The sequence below is a fragment of the Solanum dulcamara genome, chromosome 9 (genome assembly GCF_947179165.1).
Source record: "Solanum dulcamara chromosome 9, daSolDulc1.2, whole genome shotgun sequence".
Classification (NCBI taxonomy): domain Eukaryota; kingdom Viridiplantae; phylum Streptophyta; class Magnoliopsida; order Solanales; family Solanaceae; genus Solanum; species Solanum dulcamara.
This window is the reverse complement of record NC_077245.1, coordinates 2,999,968-3,019,694: the sequence shown is the minus strand read 5'-3', so window position 1 is coordinate 3,019,694 and position 19,727 is coordinate 2,999,968. Positions and strand designations below refer to the sequence as shown.

Genomic DNA, 19,727 nt, shown 5'->3' with positions numbered 1-19,727 from the left:
TTATAACAAGAATTTTCCTATTCTTTGAGTGTACACCGAATAAAATTTTTACTTGAAAGTTTTAAATTTGAGATTTTCAATATGAATGTCCAAGCCTAAATCACTAGGCCATCTTCAAGGATAGGATAATAATGGATTAATACTACTAGATGTAATAATACTAAGATTATCTAATAAATATATTACATGGATAGATAATTTATTTTTACAACATCAATATGATAATTAAAATAACTAAATAAAATGAAATCGATATTTCATGTTATATTATAAGGTATGTTAGTGGAAATGATCTTTTATGATTATTAATAAAATCTAATAAATGAAAATGACATTTTCAAATATCTTATATATATAAATTAAGATTTCTCATAAAAAAGACAACAACAACCACAATAACATACTTGATGAAATTTCACGCGTAACACTAAATTAAAAATAAATTTACAAAAAGCTACAAAATTAAATCTCTCGATAGATTTACTATAACATCATTTCATCATAATAACTAAACAACTATCAAAATCAGTTATACTTTTTATAAAGATTTTATTATATTTCTAAATTGGTCCTGAATGGGTCATTTGATAACTAGTAAAGAAACAATTTATTTATATATTAATTTTTATATAAATTATATAACGTTCGATAATTATTTAGAAAATAAACTATTTACGTATTAGCATAATTTTATTCGACTACCAAACGAACCTTAAATTCATAAACTATTGTAGAACAAGTATTTGTGGTTTGTGGAGTGAAAATATAGAAAGTTGGACTGGCGTCCAGCGTATTTCTTTCTTTGTTTCTTTCATTCTCAGATTCTCTCTCATCAATTCGATAAGAGAGAAGAAAGAATCCCTTTGCTGGCTCACACTAACCTGAGATCAGAAAAAGTTCCCTTTTTCTTCTTTGTGGCTTCTCATCTAAGCAGGTTTCTTTTCTTGTTTCAACTGTTTTTTGTATGTACTTGTAGCTGTATACCCTTTTGTAGATTCAGTGATTTTTTGGGTGTTTTGATTGATACCCAGATCGCATAATCGATCAGATTACTGTTAGTTGCTTTAATCTGTTGAAACCCTTTGTTTCAAGCCATTTAATCAATGAATTCTGGTGTTTATTGGTGTGTTTGATCTGAGCTGATTGTTTTTCCTGTTTGTTCTTCTTGTATAAAATATAATTTTTTTTGTGGGTTTGTTTCAATTTTACTTTCTGGAGACTATTTGGTTATCGATTCTCCTAATGTTTCAGTCTTTGACTTGTGTCATAGCTTGCACCGACTAGGTTTAGAATTATTGATGTTGGTCAGTGTTCTTATGAGCTAAGTTGAGTGGACTCTTCACTTTGGAAGCTTCATCGTGTTGGATTCTCCAAAAAATTGATACTTTTGGAGAATCCGCCACGCATCTATTGACATTTTTGAAGAGTCCGATTAGCATAGCTTATGGGTAAGCTGTTGTCTTACTTTTGTTAAGAATTAACTCGACAGAAATGAATTTTACTTTTGATGTGTGACATTTTTTTCCATTAGATGGAGTTGGTTACATGTCGCTTCTGTGCTTAGATTAATAAGATAATCTTAGGGAAAAGTTTGTTTAAATGATTTTATCCATCACCAGGGGATAAATAGGTGATCTTGACAATTAGAATACATAATATGAACCCTTTTTTGTTCTTTTACGTAAAGAAATGACTCATTTTCATAATTGAGAAGGTGCTGCTGAAATCTTTATAAAACTTCAGCAAATTTTATGTATTTGAAGGTTGTTATGTGGTTAGGAAAGAAAAAAGATGTGAAAATAGTTTCATGTACTTCAATGATCTTTCATGCTCTAATTATGTTATATGTTTTATTGTGTAGGAACCATGATTAAGTTGTTTAAAGTAAAAGAAAAGCAGAGAGAACAAGCTGAGAACGCAAATGGAAAGCCACCAGTCAAGAAACAAAGTCCAGGAGAGTTGCGTCTTCATAAAGGTGGTTTCTCTTTCCAACTCTTTTCAACTTTTTAGGTTAATTAATGCTTGAACTGTTTAGCATTTTGCAAGTTATTTATATTGAATGCTTTCTGCATGACAAATTGGTCATTTTGGATCTGATTTATTATATTGCCTCTATTGGAGAGATATTACGTGTTCTGAATATGTTAGGTTAGCTAGTGATTTCCATTTAGCATCTTGCACTTAATGGAGGTTTGAATCTTAATTCAGTCCATTAAGTGCATTTGTTTTTAAAGTCTGAATCTTAATCATCCCGATTCATTACATTAAATGCATTTGTTTTTAAGGTCTGAATCTTAATTATTGACCCTGTTACTTGTCGAATTTGTAGAATCAAATTCGTTCTGTTATACCCTCTTACCACATTCATAAAGAATCTCCTGAGTAAACATGAAAAACGTAGGAGGTGGGTTTCTACAAATGCAGCCAACGATGTGGCGTAGTGGTTAATGAAGTTGGTGGAGAACCATGAAGTCTCAGGTTCAAATCCCAGCAGAAACAAAAACACTGGGTGATTTATTCCCATCTATCCTAGCTTTAATGGATAGAGTTACCTTATACCTATTGTTGATGGGAGGCATCAGGTATTCCGTGGAATTAGTGGAGGTGCGCGCAAGCAATCCTGGACATCACGGTTATAGAAACAAAAAAAATAAGAGGAGGGTTGGTACAAATATAAGCGCCAGACATTGACAAATAGTAGCATTTTGTATGCTACTTTCACTGAGAGTTCATTCTTATATGTGTCCCCCCATCTGAATTGGTCTGGAGCTAGGTTGTTGATGTTGGTGTTGTGAAGTGTTGCTAGTAGTCTGACCATCTCTTCTATCTCCCAATCTTGTAAGTTTCTTCAGAGGATTAAGCTCCATTCATTCCCTTCCCTGTTCTGCTGGACTGTTGAGTCTGAATTAGTGGCTATCTGGAAAATGCCCACCTCAAAGTTTATCTTGTAGAAATTTTCAAGCTAACACCTTAGGAGATATTTGAATGACTGGGAGATGGGAAGGGGTAGCAGGTTTCAACAATCTTAATGAAGGGGTAGACAGGCTGGAGTGGATCAAAGATACCAAGGGTAACTTCTCTGTCAAATTTGCATATAAGGAACTGAATATAGCAGTGGTGCAAGAAAGAGATTGGCCTTTGAAGATGATATGGAAAATTCTCTACAAAGTTAACTGTTTCATCTAGATTTTTGCTAACGAAGCAATTTTAAATCATGAAAATCTGAACAAGAGGGGTCATCAACTAGTTCCAAGGTGCTTTCTATGTGGGGAGCAAGCTGAAGCAATCAACCTATCTTTTTTTGCATTGTAAATGAACCGAACAGTTGTGGAGGATGTTCATCAGCCTGAAAGGAATCAGGTGGGTGAAACCTGGAAGCATAACAGATGTTTTAAGATGCTGGAATATGGATGGTAATGTGAGTAACGAGGAGGAGAGACGGAAGATTGTCCCGGCCTGCATTTGGTGGCCTGTCTGGACTGAAAGGAACAAGAGATGTTTTGAGGATGTGCAAAACAGCTTACAGAATTTCAAAATGAATTTATGCCTTAATATTTTTGGTGTGAGCAAAAACTATTAGCTCAAACAGAAAATATTTTTGATGTTTTAGACTTTTTGTAAGGAATAGAATTGAACTACAAGAGGTAAGTTGCAATACTTTTGGTTGTAGTATACTTGTGGATATATAAAATTAATGTTACCATCTTCACACACACACAAAAAAATTGTCAAGTGAATTGACAGTATCTCCTTCCTTCTCACTCACTGAACTAAACACAGTGCAAAGTCGTAAGATTCATCTTAATAGTTAATACTAAACAGATCATCACTCACTTGCATCAATCAAGGTTGTTCAAAAATGTCCCATATATTACTTCAGAGACCAAATATCCTTTGTTGTCATTCTTCTATTGATTTGTTTCTCCTGGTGCATACTTGAGACAACTGTATTGATTTCTGAGAACCTTCTTTATATCCAAATTCTCAATCTTAGTGCTGTCTTCTGCACGCTATGACTATTGCGTATGAGCACTCAAGCATAGAGTGGCGGGGGCAGGGGCAGGGGCCGGGGATTCTGTTGCTTGATGTGAGACTACAGCATGATAGTTTCTTAGCTTCTGTTTCCTTTATCTCTAGCTGACTCCTTTTAGGAATTGGAGAGTTTCTTGTAAAATTCACTTAAAGCAAGGGATTTGTTAACTACTTGTATCTTTTTGTTCTAACTTGTATGTATTTCGTTTCTCTGCCTCGTTCTTTCTGCTAGCTCCTGTCGTTTTTTGCATCTATATTGTGATGAGTAAACCTTTGTATCTTTTTTCTTGTAGATATAAGTGAGCTAAATCTACCCAAAACATGTAGCATATCATTTCCCAATGGAAAAGATGACCTCATGAACTTTGAAGTCACCATTCGGCCTGATGAAGGATATTATATGTAAGTAAATTTGTTACAACTTACCTATCACTAATTTTGTAGACCATTCTTCAAGTTTCTTACTTCTAAAAAATAATTCCTGTGTTGCTAGTTCTTCTTCTTCTTCTTCTTTGAACTTTGGTGAATTTAACTAAGCTTTCTATGGTGATGTCATTTATTGCTTATTTTTTCATTGTTCCTGTATATAGGGGTGGCACATTTACCTTCTCTTTCAGTATTTCTCCAATATATCCCCATGAGGCACCAAAGGTTAAGTGCAAGACAAAGGTGGGTACTGGTTATACTTGTTTATTTTCTTCTATAATGTGTTGAGACTTGGACAGTTTTCATTACCACTGGTAAGACTTATTTTTCTTTTTTTTGGGCAGGTTTACCACCCGAATATTGACTTGGAAGGAAATGTGTGTCTTAACATTCTTCGAGAAGACTGGAAGCCTGTGCTCAACATTAACACCATTATCTATGGCTTATATCATCTGTTCACGGTATTTTTCTTAATTTTGATATAAAGATATTTCACCTGTCCCTCATCCAAAGTATTTAGCAATCAGAACTTGTGATTCTGCAGGAGCCGAATCATGAGGATCCCCTCAATCACGATGCAGCTGCTGTATTAAGAGACAACCCGAAGATGTTTGAATCCAATGTCCGAAGGGCAATGCATGGGGGCTATGTCGGGCAAACGTTCTTTACCCGTTGCATGTAGCTTCTTCAGGGCTGAAATAATAGAGAGTCTGTAAAGTTTGGATGCGAAATTATTTCTGGTGATCTTTCTGCAACAGATTGGGTTCAAATCTCTTTAAATTTACGTCGGACCAGAAAAAAATTCTGTATGATAAGTGTACTCTGCAATTTGTTTTTTTTTTTCTGGATAAGTTCGTGTATAAGTAAGACCAATGGTGTAGACTTATGTTTTGATGAACTTGTGCACAATTTGAATTCATGTTCACACGTCATATGGAAGATTCAAACATGATAAGGTGTCTTTTCAGTTCTGTTACTTTCTTCCAGGATGGACATGATTCAAGAAAAGAAAAAGGGTGTCTGGTCAGATTTGTTGAGTTTTTCCTCGGCAGAGGTGGATCCAGAATTTAAGACTTAGCGATGCAACCTTATAAGTTTTTTACCGTTGAACTCAATATATTTTTAAAGTTGCAGGTTCATCTCAATTGATTATTGCTAATTTTATAAATGTCTACACAAATTTATATTTCATGTTGAAAGTATTGGGTTTAGATGAATTCGGAACTAACACCCTACATCCGCCTCTGTTATTGGGTTCAGATGAATTTGGTACCAACTAGAATCCGCCTTCGGACTGATGTTGAAAATTTGGTATATAGCTTGTGCATTTTGAACTTTGGACATTTATGCTTGAAGGTAGGGTTAACATTCATCAACTTGAGATTTATATGTTTGAACTATCAAGACTAACTTTTAACCGGAGGTTGAATCAGGTAGGCTTGAGGAGTTCATCTCAATTTTTTTTCGATAGAAAATTATATTGTTTATATATAATTATCATTATTTTTTTAGTGTATATATAGCTGACAAAGGTATAAATAGACAAATCTTTTTTTCTGATACTTAACTAGAATCTTAAGAAATATTTCGAATGACCAAATAAGATGGCAATTAACATTTAGTTGTTCCAAAGGATCAAAACACGAAATACTAATAATTTTTTTATTAGTAGTATTAGTTTTCTTTTAGAAAAAAAAAATATAGTTATGAAAAAAAGATTGTCCAATGTAACGATTGACTGATTTGATCTGCTAATAATTGAGCTGAGCCAAAGGAGTAGGGACCACAGTTACTGATGTGGCAGGCATCCATTGGCTAGTTGACTGTTTCAATAACCGAGGAGACATCTCTATTACAAAATTATTTTTTACTAGCAATAAAGTTTACATAAAAGTGTAAACACAAAAATAATTGTCCCCCACATTCTTTTGTTTTTCGAAATTAAATGAACTATCGAAAATATTTTTTTTTTAAATAAAGGTAGAAGTAAGATTAACACACATTATATTTTCTTGGATTTTATTTATCAAATGAGAAAATTTTATATTAGGAAGTAAAATGCTCTATAATAAGATATTTTTATATTTAAGATTTGAATCTAAAATTTACTGCTCCATCGTAATTGTTATTGGTATTGGTATGTATGAATTTGTTATTGCTCTCTTTATTTTGAATTTTATATTATTGTTTGATTGAATATAAAATTTATTATTATGTAAAAGAAAAAAAAATAAAAAATTGTAATCTTTTAAATAAAATTTTCTTTGTTAGTACATAATTTGCACGAAAATCAAAATGTGTAATTCTTGTTGATTCTCTGTGTAATGAACTGATCTGATCCCCACACTGTCAGTGCAGATTCTTTCCTCATCATCTTCATTACATTTTCAGACCATTTAATGAGCAACACTATTTTAATCTTTTTTATCATAAAACAAATTAACTATTTAAAGATAAAATTATACTTTATATATTTAAAATTACATGAAATAAAAATTAATGGTAAAACAATATTTGTATATATTTAAAATTACTACGTGGAACATTCTAAGTCTCTAAGGTCTATTTATCATATTCTTTTGTTTTTTTTTCATTTTCACATCGATCGATTCTTTCAAAAATAAAAAATAAATGAAGTTTGGTTTGTAAATTAAAAATCAACATAACTAGTGTATGTATAAGTTATGAATGAATTGATGTATTATTTATATGTGCAATAATCAGTTGTCAAACAAATCTTTACGATGTAAAATTGTGTATACATAAATTAAAATGATTATATGATATCAAAATTGAGCAATTATTACTGTGCATTTTTCCAAACAAATTAATATCATTCATATGAATTCAAGCTCATTTCATATCATTATCAAAATATTAATACAATAATCGAACCTGCCCACATAATCTCATTTTAAATGCTCTTGTTGTTGTATAACCTCTTTTTAGCTATAAATCCATCATGAGATGGCTTATTTGCTATGTTATTTATTAGAATTTGAAATTGATAATATGGATCAGCTCACTTTAAAAGTTAGTATTATTTAATATTAAAATATTAATATAATTTAATTTAATTTAATTTTAAAAATTAATTAAATTGACTCTCATTAGAAAAACATGACAAGTAAAACGAAGTAACACAGCAATTATTATCCTACTTCATTAGATATGTAAAAATCTATGTTAACTCTTAATAACCGTCAAAACTTTGTAGTATAGTCTAATAAATTAATTAATATAATCTAAAAAAGTAGTCAAATATTTTTTTTGCTATTTTGAAAAATAGAATATAAAACGCTTACTTTACACATGATAATTCTGAAGACTGTAACAAACTCAATTATTATAATCTCTGCTAAAAAACAAAACACACAAAACACCATTATCATCATCATCATTATATATATAAAGCAGTATGTATGTATACACACAAACAAGAAAACACAGAGAGAGAGCAGAGAAGAAGAAAAAAAATTCCTAAGATTCTTGTAGTATAAACTTTAGAGCGTATTTCTCGTGAGTAGTCCCAAAAAAATGCTTTATAGAGTGGCACCCCTACTACCTATGCAAAACCCACCTGCTGTCTGAACACACCCACCTGGGACCAGCCCCCCTTTTCCTTCTTCTTATTAGAAAAAACCCCATTTTCTTGATTTTGAGAAAGGAAAGTTTTCTTGAAAATCAAGATTTTTTGGGGGGAAATGATGTGGGAAGGTGGAGGGTCGCCGGCGGCGGCGGGAGGCGGCGGAGGTGAAGGTGGTGGAGCAATGGGGAGTGGTGGTAGTAGTGGGAGGAGGAAGCCATCGTGGAGGGAAAGGGAGAATAATAGGAGGAGAGAAAGGAGGAGAAGGGCAATAGCAGCTAAGATTTATAGTGGATTAAGAGCACAAGGGAATTATAATCTTCCTAAACACTGTGATAATAATGAGGTTCTTAAGGCTCTTTGTGTTGAAGCTGGATGGATTGTTGAACCTGATGGCACTACTTATAGAAAGGTAACTAACATTTTTCTCTTCTTTTATGTGAATTGATTGATGTATGGTTTGTAGTATTTGTGTTAGTTCTTGCTTGTTTGAATTAATGGGATGATGGGTTTTTGCTTGTATTTTGGTTAGATCTATAGATTTGGAAAGTGGGCTTGTTGAATTTGGATCAAAGATTATCTTTTTATCTGTTTTCAGTTGATTTTTGACTGTTCTATGGGTTTCTGATCTGGGAATTGAGTATGAGCAGCTTCTGAATTTGTGTTTCTCTTTAATTCTTAGCTCTAAGCTGGATTTGCTCAATTGTTCTTTTTTTATGTACTTCTAATCTGTTCGTGTTCTCATTTCTGGAAAATTGGTATGAATCTATTAAGTTTAATTTGTCTGAGATGGAAGTTGTTTCTGAAATACAAGAAAGCAAAAAAAGGAAGAATTTATCTTGAGAATTGACTGTTCTTAATATAGAAATGGATAAGCAGGGTCCTTTAGTTTTGGTGTCTTAAGGTGGGGTTTGATTCATTTGGTTGAGGTGTTCTTAGTTTATGAAGTACTTTTCGATCTTCCAAGCTGCAATCTGTTGAAGTTGTTATCTCAAATTACAGAGTCCTTTAATCATTTGTGTTCACTAGCTTGATTGAAAATGTCTTCTTTTGTTTTCAGGGATGCAGGCCAACTCCAATGGAGATTGGAGGCACTTCGGCCAACATTACGCCAAGTTCTTCAAGAAATCCAAGTCCCCCATCTTCATACTTTGCTAGCCCAATTCCATCTTATCAACCCAGTCCAACATCCTCGTCTTTCCCCAGTCCATCACGTGGTGATGCTAACATGTCGTCACATGCATTTGCATTCCTCCATAATTCCATCCCTTTGTCGCTACCACCATTACGAATATCAAACAGTGCCCCTGTAACACCACCTCTTTCATCACCAACTAGAGTTCCTAAGCAGATATTTAATCTTGAAACTTTGGCCAGAGAGTCGATGTCTGCTTTAAATATCCCTTTCTTTGCTGCTTCAGCCCCTACTAGCCCAACTCGAGGTCAGCGATTCACTCCTGCTACAATACCAGAGTGTGATGAATCTGATACATCCACCATTGATTCTGGCCAGTGGATGAGCTTTCAAAAGTATGCAGCCAATGGGATCCCTACTTCTCCAACTTTCAATCTTATTAAACCTGTGGCTCAGAGAATTCCTTCTAATGATATGATCATCGACAAGGGTAAGGGCATTGAGTTTGACTTTGAGAATGTATCAGTGAAGGCAGCATGGGAAGGAGAAAAGATTCATGAGGTTGGTTTAGAGGATCTGGAGCTCACACTCGGAAGTGGGAGTGCTCGGATGTGATTTTCTTGATTAAAAGAACTGCGTCGCGTGGATCACAGATTGAGATTATCTGAGTTTGCTAGCTGATGAATCACTCAAGTAGTTCAGTGGATGTTCGTATATCGTCTGCAATTTCTGTTACATAGATGAGATCTTGCATGTTGCTGTTTACCTTATATACAAACATTTTTTTCCTTTTCCTTTAATCTGAGGAGGCCCTTTAAGTTAGTTTGGGTCTTGTCTTAAGCATTTAGGTGTAGATAGTTGTTGATTTCTATCTCCTTGTGGTTGAGAATTGTTTTAAAGTCATTGTAGACTAGCCGTTCTCCAAAAACCCTTTGTTACTGTGCAACTGGATTTCTTCTTTTATCATCTAGCTTCAATTTGAAATCAATGGATGTGCTATTCTTTAGTCTCTTTGAAGCTTTATGTCCAGATCAAAACATTACTACTTGTCTTTGTTTATTTTTGTTCTCATTGGATATGGAAGGGCTACACAAACCTACAAACCTTCACTATACCAGTTTAATTCATATGGTGGCCAGATCGAGTCAGAAAGACTTTGACGACTCAAGGATTCATATTAGGAAAAAGGAGAGAGGAGAAGCAAAAGAAAGACAGTCTTCTCTTCAGTTCAATCATCCAATTCGCTCCAACAGACAAGCATGATTACGTAATCGAAACAACTTCATAGGGATGGCCTATGGCAAGATGGATGGCAAGAAGTTGGAAGTCTTTAACCATCACATCAAATCAAAATTGTTGAATTTTTTTGTTACTCTTTTGGCCCCATTAGTAAACTACTAGTAGTAGGTATTAATAATCATGGCATGTTCATGCACACGTTTGTTATCAACACAAGCACAGACAAAGAAGAAAAAAGATTAAACAAATGGTGTTTAACTGATTTAATGTACAAGACCACGACTTAATGTCTGGATGTGGGGTTCTGTACTACTGTATTACACATGTTCCTCAACAGTTACTTTATCATTATTATTTTTCTCATAACGCGGTTATTGTCACATGTCTTGCTTGCTGCTATATATTTTTGCCCTTTTGTCACTGAGTGGAGTTAGAAGTCTAGCTATCGATTTGACAGAACTTAGTAACTTCGATCAAAATTTTGTATTTGTGTTACGAAATTAACTGAATGTGTAAATAACTTATTCTGAATTGAAAAATCTTACTAGTTTAGTTGATTGATTATCTGAATTTTCATCTTGTTGGTCATGATTTAATACCCACCTTGTAATCCCCCTCCCCTACCCCCAATTTCAACATAAAAATGAAAAATAAAAACGTATCCCGAATTCAAAACTCATAAACTCAAAATGGTTGCCCTTATTTAGCTAAAATCAAGATACAAGACAAACAATATTCTCAAACACGTTGTCATGTCAAACAGGTTTTAAACAACACCGATTATGGATTTTATATGTATATATGCAAAGCTGTTGGATTTTATTGCAACCAAACTGTAGACATTGCCAACAGGGTCCAGCATTAGTAAATTGCTGAACAAAGATGGCAAGGTTTGTCAAAGAAAAGGTCAATTTTATCCTTGAACTATCTAAAATTGAGCAACTCTGCCCCTCCGTTGGACTTCCAGTCTAATATTACCTCCTCCCAAGGGAAAAGTTCTTAACAGAGCTCTAACACAAAAGTTTAAAACATAGTAAAAATTGAGGGGTAGATATGGAGACATCAAGTCCTCCCATTTGCGTTAGAACTCAGTTAATGACAATGGTAAAAACAATAGATTTGCTAACAATGAGGATATAAATGGACTAAAAGTGTAACGGAAAGCAAAATTGAGCATTTTAGGTTAATACAAGGGCAAAGTTGGACCTTTAATCGAAAAACATACCACCAGAATCATCAAATATTAGAAATTAGCAGACACCATAGTTTATAGATACAAGTACAACCTTCAATCTCTTCATACATGACAAATACAAAGGTTAGGAAGTTTCTAAATACGCACAAGACAAAGCTGAAAAGACTATCAATCAAAGCAACACTCTTGTAAATTAGAAACCTGTTGGTTAAAAGTACGTCAAGATTATTGATACAAATTCACAGAGGATATCAGCTATGTCAAACTCGAATGGTCATTACTCATATGTGTGTTGTTCTCAACAGGGTCCCGGCCTTGTGTATCAGTCTTTACTAACTTTCTTTGTGAATGCTCTTTGACATTATCGTTGTATCTGAAGCATGTAATGAGATGATCATTAAATATACCTGCCACTTGCATGAATGAATACACCACTGTTGGTCCTACGTAAACGAAGCCCCTTTTCATCAGGTCCTTGCTCATAAGTTCTGATTTTGGTGTTTTAGCTGGTACTTGATGTGCATAGCGAAATCCACTTTTTATTGGCTTGTGATTTACAAAACGCCAGCAGTAGTTGCTAAAGGATCCAAACTCTTGCTGTATCTGCAAGACCAGTAGATATTGAGAGCCATCAGTGATTATGCACCACAGGAAAAGTTGACTTGTTCATACAACGATATTTCACTATCTGTTTTAGTGAAAAGGTTTACACCTCTAAAGTTACCGGTTTACTGTTGGTGTGTTTTTTGGACAATATAGTAAAATTTGAGTTAGTTGTTCCTTCTAAGTCTAAAAAATAATAATCACTTGATTAAAGATTTGAAGCAAGTCAAATAACTGTCTACATTTGAAAAGCTAAGCAGTTTAGGATCAGTTTTGCAACTTCAGGTCTAAAGGTACTTGATAGAAGTTCTTTTTACCTTCTGGAAATGCTTTGCATTCTCTACTATTGCACGAATTTTTGGTTCAGATAACAATGAATTTCCACTTTCTCTTAACGAGCGAAACCTTTTTTCATTAACATTTGCAAGAGATGATGGATCAAAGTTGTCAAACAACTTCCTGCAAGATGTAAATCATAAGAAATTTCAAACTTATGGACATAAGATCTCTACTCCTGAAGCTCTGAGAGATGATCTTTAATAGTGGACCTGAATATGTGTCTCTTATTAAGGATTGCAGGCCACGTCATTTCTGCCAATGCTTGTGACAAGGCAAGTAGTTCATATAGCTTTGTGTCATCATAAACTGGGTTTCCCCATTCTTCGTCATGGAATGAAATATACAGGGGTTCTGCAAAAAAAGAATAACAGAATTAGGTCAATGAAGATTAATTATTCCTTCCACCTGATGGAGGGCAGAATTTGGTCAAACAAAATTATCTCTTTAAGAATTACTGCAATAGCATCTCAGCGAAACTAGTGCTCATGATACAATAGTTTTGCAGTAGACTGTTTTAGTTTTTATTTACTCATTCTCCATTTTAGAAAGTTAGGCAACTTCAAGTATTCACCAATTATCGCCATTGAGCTTCTACTGCTTGCTTGCAGAAAGAAAATGTGAATCTAAGTAATACCAATCAACAGCTATAATCATCATGAAGTGGAAGGTCTTATACGAAAAATATCTGCAGATACGATCTATCCATAGTATGAAAAACAAATGAGAGAAGAAATTGATCCCAGTTACTATATGCATTAATTACGGTCAAGACAACTAATATTAAGTGGCTAAAAACTTCTTAATGTCTTACTAGATTCCCTAATTCATCAGGTCGAGAGCTTTCAATCTCCAAGCTCAACAACAACAACCCAGTGAAATCCCACAACATGGGTCTGGGGAGGGTAAAGTGTACATAGACCTTACTCTTACCAAGGTAGGACGACTGTTTTCGAGAGATCTTCAGCTCAATAGAAGCATAAAAAGAGGTTAGATAAGGCTAAGAAATTCAAAGCGATATGGGAAAGCAAATAACGAAAACGACACAGATAAAATAGAGTAATCAAAGTACAGAAAGTAATAGATAATAACAGAAATCAGAGCACAAGAAATTATAGTGCGCTAATGTGCCTACTAATACGGAAGAATAACGAGACTATGTACTAGTCTTCTACCCTAATATGGGTCCTCCACACCCTCCTATCTAAGGTCATGTCCTCGATAAGTTATAAGTGCGTCATGTCATGTCTAATCACCTCTCCCCAATATTTCTTCGGCCTGCCCTTACCTCTTTTGAAACCATCCATGGCCAACCTCTCACACCTCCGCACTGGGGCATCTGTGTCTCTCCTCTTCACATGCCCAAACCATCTCTATCGCATTTCCCGCATCTTGTCTTCCACCGAGGTCACTCCTACCTTGTTCCGAATAGCCTCATTTCTAATCATGTCGCTCCTGGTATGCCCACACATCCATCTCAACATTCTCATCTAGGCAACTTTCATCTTTTGAACGTGAGAGACCTTAACTGGCCAACACTCCGCCCCATATAACATAGCTGGTCTAACCACCACTTTGTAGAACTTGCCCTTAAGTTGTGGTGGCACCTTCTTGTCACATAACACACCGGAAGCGAGCCTCCATTTCATCCACCCTGGCCCAATAGGATATGTGACATCATCGTCAATCTCCCCGCTGCCTTGCATGATAGACCCAAGGTACTTGAAACTACTTTTCTTTTGGATGGCTTCGTCACCAAGCCTAACTTTCGCGCCAACCTCCTGAGGTGTCTCACTGGACTTGCACTCTAAGTACTCTGTCTTGGTCCTACTCAGCTTAAACCCTTTAGACTCCAAGGTATGTCTCCAATCCTCCAGCTTCGCGTTAACTCCACTACGAGTATCATCAATCAGGACTATGTCGTCCGCAAAAAGCATACACCATGGCACCTCACCTTGAATTTATCGCGTCAATCCATCCATCACCAAGGCAAATAAAAACGAACTAAGGGCTGATCCTTGATGCAACCCCATCACAACTGGAAAGTGCTCTGAGTCCCCTCCTACTGTCCTTACCCTGGTTTTCGCACCCTCATACATGTCCTTGATCACCCTAATGTACGCCACAGGTACACCTTTAGCCTCCAAACATCTCCATAGTATCTCTCGTGGAACTTTATCGTAAGCCTTTTCTAGATCGATGAATACCATATGCAAGTCTCTCTTCCTCTCCCTATACTGCTCCACCAGTCTCCTCATAAGATGGATGGCTTCTGTAGTTGAGCGTCCCAAGCTCGCAAGTTGCAATATATCGATAGGCACACTTCTACTACTTCACAATTTCAACCCATGTAGTTTCTCGTTAAGCAAGAAGGATAACAAAGCCCTGACCCTTCACAATACATTCTTTGCTATCCTTTTAAGACTAAACAACAAAGAAAATTCAGAAAAAGATCTCAAGACAGATGATTGACAGAAGAAAACAATCCTTCAGCTTCTATTATATCAAGAAAATGGAAATGCAGGGAAATTTGATGTAATAACATAAACTGACATGCCTGACCAAAACAATCAAAGTCAAACTGCGGTTCAGAACTTTTGAATAGATATGAAATGTTTTGATGGGAGACCATTTCCAAATAAATTCTTCTAGCTACATACTTTTATTATCATATAGCATAAGTAGCCGAAATGAACAATACATATGTCAATCCATAGTACCTATTAAAGGTGAAGCATATTGACCTCTATCAGGGAAATAACACTAAACCTTCTGATTCATAGCCATGTAATACCCAAACTTCCTCGATCTTCTGATTCTATATTTTTAAAATGCCAAACTCACCCCCTCTACCCAGGAGTCAATAGCACCTTTTCACACTTCTTTTCCTTGGTGATTCTAGCCTCCAACCTCAAGGTGCATGAGAGAAGCATAAAAGTTTGGTCCTGCCAAATCTCAACTTAGCAATGCCAGGATCACCCGTGGAATTAGATTTCAAATAGGTCCCGTGGTCTCTTTCATTTTTAGCTTTTACATTGTTCTTCATCACTATCAGCGAGCAAGAGTGCGGGAACTCATGTTGTGGTTAATGCCTCTTGTTGCAAAAAGTACGAGTGGGTTCTGAAAAAAACAATAAATAGTAACAGAAATCGACGAAAAAGGAACTACAAGAATGATACAACGATTCTAGTATGGAAGGATAAGCGAGATAACACTCAACTACCTACTAACCTTCTACTCTAGTCCGTGTCCTCCATAACTTCCTACCTAAGATCATGTCCTCTATAAGCTGAAGCTGAGTCATGTCCTATTTCATCACCTCTCCTAATACTTCATCTGTCTACCTTTACCTCTCCTGAAACCATCCATAGTCAATCTCTCTCATACCTCCGCACTGGGGCATCCATGCATCTCCTCTTCAACTTTCTGCAGAAAGTTAGTAGGAGAAATTTGCAAATGCAATAAACTAGAGGATTATCATTGTAGATAACCTAGGAATTGCCAATGCTTGAGTCCAAAAAGTATCAGCAAAGCTAGAAAATGACATCATGAACAAGCCTCAAGAACATAGTAATACTACTACAACCTATCTACCAAACACTAAACACACAATATAAAAAGCAGAACATGGATTTTCTCAACGTTATGTCTATCTACCAAGAGTCAGAATAAGGCAGCACTATATTTCTTCTTGCAGGAAATGGAACATACATTTTCCAAAAGTTTGTGCTCCCTGTGTTACATTATGGAAGTCCAAACTTTTTAGTTTAGCTCAATTCACAATACTTCTATAAAGAAAATAGACATTGAGCACAGTCAACTGCAAAAGAGAGGCCAATTGGTGAGGATTAACCAAGGTCATGTCCTTAACCAATGTGGAATTCTAACACCTACTCGCACACCCAAGTACAGACATCTAAAGCATGAAGTGATATAACATGGATGGTCAAATATTAGAAAGCCCAACATTAGGGATGGGTCTTCCTCTACTATAGGACAGGGGAAATGAACCACGGTTCTCAACTGTCCCAAAAATTGCTCAAGTGATCAGATCATCAAGTTCTTTTTATTCACTATGGAGCTGCCGAAAGTTAGTCCCCAACCCCCATTGACCTTTCAAATAATATCAAGCAATCACCCCTCAATCCCAAATCAGTTCAGAGTCCATTATACAAATAATTTAAAACATTTTGATATATTCTGGTCCATTTTATTACGATACTAAATAATTCACCTTATTCTAAATTTCCTGTTTATCCCTACGCAACAATATCTTACATTCACACACTAGTAATAATTACCAACCAGCAAACCTCCCTCATTCAACTTCGAGCTATCCTGCTATGTAATAATCATTATAAACTCGGGTAGAGCTACAAGACTAGCTTTGGCGCAGACTTTGTGCTTGTGTTCAAAAGTTCACTTAATACGCATAAATAATTTATCTAGAACCAAGTAAGTATTCCTTTCAAGAATCGAGAAACCATAAACTTAAAATTCTAGCTCAGCCTCTGTAATAAACTTGTAATTTAGCTTCGGAGGCTGCATTTGGACACAATTCATTAAACTCCAACTCGAGAACACGTAAAGCGTCCATCTTTGTGTTCCTCTCTCACACACATATACAACGAGAAATGGAATATCAGAAAATGGGGTTGAAATTTTAAAAATTACCCGAGTTCGGTGTTATCCAATCACAACGTTTGAGCGGAATTGGAACCATCGGAGAAAATGATTCAGCTGCTTCAACTTCAAGTCCATGAGGAACAACTTTAGCAGGGTTTTTCACACCCATACTCCTTTCAACTCTTCTCTTTGAAAAATTCACAACTTTCGCAATTGACGAGTCCGACGAGGAAGAGCTATCAACTGACCCATTGCTCCGCACAGGCAAAATTGTATTCGGCGTAAGTGAAGCTGCTGCTTTCTTACTCCTGAGCTCAGGCTTCTTCATCCCTTCTTTCTTCCTCTTCTGCTCTTCCGAATCTCTGACCCGGTTCCCTCCCGGCCCGAGTATTTTCCTTGTATCACCGCCGGTTTTCGCCGGTGACCGGAGCTCCGGTGACGACGACATTTTGGTAAAGTGCGATTTCAAAGCTTGAGATTGAAGGTGAAAATGGTGGAAGAGTGGAGTGTGAAGAGAGACAAGTAGAGAGAACGAATTGAAAACCGGAAGAGTTTTTCTTTTTTAGAGGTTTCAAAAAACGGAAAGTGTTTGGATTTAAACGTTCGGTGATACTGTTGACGTGTCGGTTGCTCTTTTACCTTTTTGGACTTCGGACGGAAATGTCACTAAAGTTTAGTGATATCTCGATTTTGCCACTATTAATATTATCTTCGTTCACTTTTACTTGTCTACAATGCCTTTTTTTGTACTCCTTGATAAACAATAAAAAAAAAGTACATTTTAATTGATTTAAAGTAAGAAATCAATTACTGAATGAGTAGTTAAGATTAAAACATGAACAACATACTCAGTGTACTGCGAATAAGTACAACATCATAACATACTTAGTGTGACTTCGATAGTGAGTTTGGTAAGGATAAGATGTACATAGATCTTACTCTCGTGTTCATGGAATACAGATGTTATTTTCAATAAACTCAAAATTAAAAGAAAGAAAAACAAAACCTATTTACAAGAAAAATATGATAGTATTCTAGCAAGATATAAAACAACTCAAACAAGAAATTAAAATAGGCTTAAAAGAAAAAAAAACAATGATAAAACGATAAGATGGACGCAATAAAAAAAATAACATCTAACAATGGCTAAATAAAAGATACTCCTACACAACTACTAAATAAAAATAATACTACTAAGGAGAAAAGTAGACAAGTAAATTTAAAGAGAATAATATGTATCCGAATCGTCCAATACCATCACATAACTTGAGAATTTGAGTTAGTATTAAGAGAAAAGAATATAAAAGTGTAAAATGAGGGTATAATTGGAATTGTAAATTGGCCTGAAAGAGGAAGCAGGTGATGTCCTCTTGTCTTATTCAGGCGAAGAGTCCCATTCAGTTGGTGTTCAAAAGTGGGTGTTTGTTAAAAGAAGCATTTCCTTACCGTTACGGAAAGAATCCAAAGCCCACCACTTAAAATAGGGGACCAATTTTTGGGTGCAACGGCTATGTACAGTCAATATTGGCTGTAAACTATAATGAGCCTTATGGGCCTCCAATTCTGCGCTCAAAATGACTCGGATCATCTTTAGGCCCAAATGTCAAATCATAAGGATCTATATTACATTGTATTATAGAAAAACTATACAAAATGAACGCTTTAAACAAGCTATTTACCGCTCCATACCCACTCCAAAATAATTCCTTTCAGTACCCATTTGGCCCAAACTAATTACCATTGTACCCCTTTTAATTATTTTTAAATTCGCGTGCTGACGTCAGCACCTACCCTACATAATATTGATGGGCTATCAATGTACCGTTAAAATATCACAGAGGATTAAGTTCAGTCTTATATGATACCTATATAGTATCAACATATCGATGGAGTATCACAAAAAATATATTTACTAATTAGTTTAATAAATAAAATTGTGATTTTAATATTTTTTTATTAATTATTTTATTTTTATTTCTTTAAAAAAGAGTTCAATCCTATATGATATTGATAAGGTGTCAATATATTGTTATGGTATCATCAAGGATTTTAAAAGTGTTTCATTAAGAATTTTCAATATCATGATAATATACGAATATATTGGGGTAGTATCATTCATGTAATATCGAATGACTTAGAAAAATCTTTATGATACCATCACAGTATATATATATATATATATATATATATATATATATATATATATATATATATATATTATGATGGTATCATTCAACATTTGTATGAAACTATCCTTAATGATACTATGTCAGTATATGATGATTTCATGGAGATGTAGCTGAATGATTGAAATAGATATCAATGATACCTTAACAGTATATAGATATATTATGGTGGTATCATTAAGGACTGAAACAGCCTCAATGATACCATGTCAATATATTGATACTGCGACGGTATCTTGATCTTGAATCTCATGCTTTGGAAGTATGAATTATAAAAGGATATTTGTCTGTAATTATTTTGCTTTTATGGGGCATGAGCTTAGTTTTCTCTTGTATTATTCCAAGAAGTTGTTTTCACGGCTA

General features: G+C 35.0%; 3 protein-coding genes across 4 annotated transcripts; 2 read left to right on the top strand and 1 right to left on the bottom strand.

Moving 5' to 3' along the window:
• Window positions 1–750: 750 nt before the first annotated feature.
• On the top strand, window positions 751–5,407 carry LOC129903122 (NEDD8-conjugating enzyme Ubc12). Of its 2 annotated transcripts, none has more exons than XM_055978618.1 (6): window positions 751–934; window positions 1,862–1,975; window positions 4,326–4,434; window positions 4,623–4,701; window positions 4,803–4,919; window positions 5,003–5,407. In XM_055978618.1, the coding sequence occupies exons 2-6, from the start codon at window positions 1,867–1,869 to the stop codon at window positions 5,138–5,140; spliced, it is 552 nt and encodes a 183-aa protein (XP_055834593.1). In that variant the 5' UTR covers window positions 751–934; window positions 1,862–1,866; the 3' UTR covers window positions 5,141–5,407. The 2 variants fall into 2 exon arrangements, with proteins under 2 accessions (XP_055834593.1, XP_055834592.1); XM_055978617.1 differs by lacking the exon at window positions 751–934 and adding an exon at window positions 1,426–1,448.
• Window positions 5,408–7,876: 2,469 nt separating this feature from the next.
• On the top strand, window positions 7,877–10,196 carry LOC129903353 (protein BRASSINAZOLE-RESISTANT 1). The gene is made up of 2 exons (XM_055978891.1): window positions 7,877–8,456; window positions 9,105–10,196. Exons 1-2 carry the CDS (start codon window positions 8,163–8,165, stop codon window positions 9,792–9,794), a joined length of 984 nt encoding a protein of 327 aa, XP_055834866.1. The 5' UTR covers window positions 7,877–8,162; the 3' UTR covers window positions 9,795–10,196.
• A 1,411-nt stretch (window positions 10,197–11,607) lies between these two features.
• LOC129904440 (uncharacterized) lies at window positions 11,608–17,835 on the bottom strand. The gene is made up of 4 exons (XM_055980011.1): window positions 17,227–17,835; window positions 12,765–12,906; window positions 12,534–12,675; window positions 11,608–12,216 (listed from the first exon to the last, which is right to left on the bottom strand). The coding sequence occupies exons 1-4, from the start codon at window positions 17,624–17,626 to the stop codon at window positions 11,869–11,871; spliced, it is 1,032 nt and encodes a 343-aa protein (XP_055835986.1). The 5' UTR covers window positions 17,627–17,835; the 3' UTR covers window positions 11,608–11,868.
• Between the last annotated feature and the right edge of the window lie 1,892 nt (window positions 17,836–19,727).